The 2607-nt window shown below is 33.6% G+C and overlaps 1 protein-coding gene across 1 annotated transcript; it reads left to right on the top strand.

The window, feature by feature from the left end:
• The first annotated feature begins 1227 nt into the window (after positions 1–1227).
• On the top strand, positions 1228–2607 carry LOC142141129 (olfactory receptor 5AR1-like). Its single transcript, XM_075199278.1, has one exon. The coding sequence runs from the start codon at positions 1249–1251 to the stop codon at positions 2179–2181; it is 933 nt and encodes a 310-aa protein (XP_075055379.1). The 5' UTR covers positions 1228–1248; the 3' UTR covers positions 2182–2607.

Below are 2607 nucleotides of genomic sequence, written 5' to 3'. Positions count from 1 at the left end.
CTCTGTGTCTGTGTGTGTGTCTGTCTGTTAGGGAATTTAGACTGTAAGCTCCAGTGGGGCAGGGACTGATGTGAGTGAGTTCTCTGTACAGCGCTGCGGAATCAGTGGCGCTATATAAATAAATGGTGATGATGATGATGATAGTAACTGTCTAACTAAACCTTAGTGGTAATATTGCGAGAGGATAAGACTCTGAAAGAGACCGAGACTATTACCTTGGAGTGCTGACTGCAAGAGGCTGCTGGAGGATACTGCCATTTACTCTGTATCTTGTGAACGTCTTGTGGTGTTGTGCTGTCGTAATATTGCCTTATTTTGGATATACTCTGGTTTACCCGAGTTAGTTGAATAACTCAGCTATGGGTGATATCCTTATAGGCTATTTTGTGCAAACGGATGCTCAGTTGTTAGAATTAGTGTAAAAAAGCTCAGAAGTAATTAAATGAAAGCTAAGTATAAGTATGTTCTTCAGATTATTGTTCCTATTTTTTAAAAGCTCCCTTTTTGTTTCGTGCGGGAAGACAAGGATTCTCGTTTCTCAGGAAAATATTATTATTTGAAATGTTATTTAGCAAGGGTAACTAATGAACTGATTATTTTAATTGACTTTGCATAATAAAAGTATATATTGTATATACTGATATATTGTACCAATGTGCAAGATATTGTCTTATTATATCAGGCTATGTTTTTGCTACATACTCTTGCTATAAAGGTAAGAGAAACATAAACTTGATAATGTAAAGTCTCTACAGAGAAAAAATGCCCTAGGGCATAAAACTCCTTAGTAAACAACTGCACAGAGAGTACCAGAAATTAGATTTCGCTTAAGTAAAACCCTTATGAAAATGTCCCTAAAGCTCTAAGAATTATAAAGTAAGTCAGAGTACAGGAAGATTAAAAGAGAGGCGTCAGTTTAAGAGATAATACAAGGAGTGATACTTTTTCAAAATTGTATCTTTAATATTATACAATAATAAACATCATTTACCTTAAATTGACTATGTCAAATACACTTTATATTTAATAACTTGTACATTTTTGTATTTAAGTATATATTGTATACTGGTGAAATAATAGTCTATCATCACTTGGGATAATTTTAATAGCCTTCAAAACTTTCCCAGCCTTTACACTTCATACATCTGTGAGTGAACACAAATACTTGTAGCAGCACCTTACACATTTGTCTATTCATATTGCATTTGCATATTTTTTTATACAGGTTTGGCAGAATCCATCCAATCCATGACTCAAGGTAACCAGTCTACTGTAAGAGAGTTTATTATTGTAGGTATCGCTAATGATCCAAAGATACAACATTTCATATTCATATTGTTTTTACTCATATACTTTATTACTTGTGTTGCCAATACGACAATCATGTTAATAGTCCTGATCATTAATGACCTTCACAGTCCAATGTATTTCTTTCTCAGCAACTTGTCCTTCTCAGATCTTTGCTATTCCACTGTAGTTGCTCCTAAATTGTTATATGATTTTTTTTCTGAGAAAAAGACAATCTCATTTATTGGTTGTGCGCTTCAGCTGTATTTCTTTGCTGTGTTTGCCAGCACTGAATGCTATATTTTGTCTGCTATGGCATATGATCGCTATGTTGCAATATGTCACCCACTTCTGTATGTACTTATAATGAATAGGAGAAGATGTGTGGTTATAGTTATTTTTGTGTATATTGGTGGCATTTGCACATCAGGGATTCACACATCTTGCACTTTCATTTTGAATTTTTGTGGACCTAATGTCATCAACCACTTCTATTGTGACATTCCTCCTCTTATGGAACTTTCGTGTTCTGATACATATATAAGCAAAACAATTATATTTGGTGTAGTCTTATCCCTTGGTCTTTTTTCAGTAACAGTTACTTTGGCCTCATATGTCTATATTTTTTTCACCATATTGTCAATCCACTCATCAGAAGGGAGACACAAAGCATTTTCTACATGTTCCTCCCATCTGTCATGTGTTGCCTTATTTTATGGAACTGTTTTCTTCATGTATCTCCGTCCGGCCTCCAACTATTCAGTTACACAAGATAAAGTGGTGTCTGTGTTCTATACAATGGTCATCCCAATGATGAACCCAATCATCTACTGCTTGCGAAACAGAGAAATAAAAGATGCTATAATATATTACATTAATAGGCTACTATTGTGAGGGTTAATTAAAGGCAAGAGTTGAATAAAAATGTTTTCTTATAAGCCTAGAATAGTAAGATGTGTATGAATATATGTATAAAACAGTGTTTTATAGCAGTTTGGTCTTGTAATTCAAGAGAGCAGATTTGTCTTTATTAAATGCAGTGCCTGTAATATGTGAGAAGTAGGCAAAACAAAGGTCTTTGTATAAATATATATACTGTATATATATCTTTTATTGAATGTTGCTTCTTTTTATTTGCTGCGCAGGCTAATTTTATCATGTACTATACATGTCAATTTTTCTATGTAACAGTATATAACCCCAGCATTCTAAACTCAAGGGGGTTGGGGAAGCTATCTAAATAGACTGCAGTTATGTTAGATTGCTCTCTAATAAATTAATTTGTTCTTGACTTATAATAAAAGGAACTTTTAAATATAT

Source organism: Mixophyes fleayi, chromosome 2, assembly GCF_038048845.1.
Source record: "Mixophyes fleayi isolate aMixFle1 chromosome 2, aMixFle1.hap1, whole genome shotgun sequence".
Classification (NCBI taxonomy): domain Eukaryota; kingdom Metazoa; phylum Chordata; class Amphibia; order Anura; family Limnodynastidae; genus Mixophyes; species Mixophyes fleayi.
This window is presented reverse-complemented; position numbering and strand designations above follow the sequence as displayed.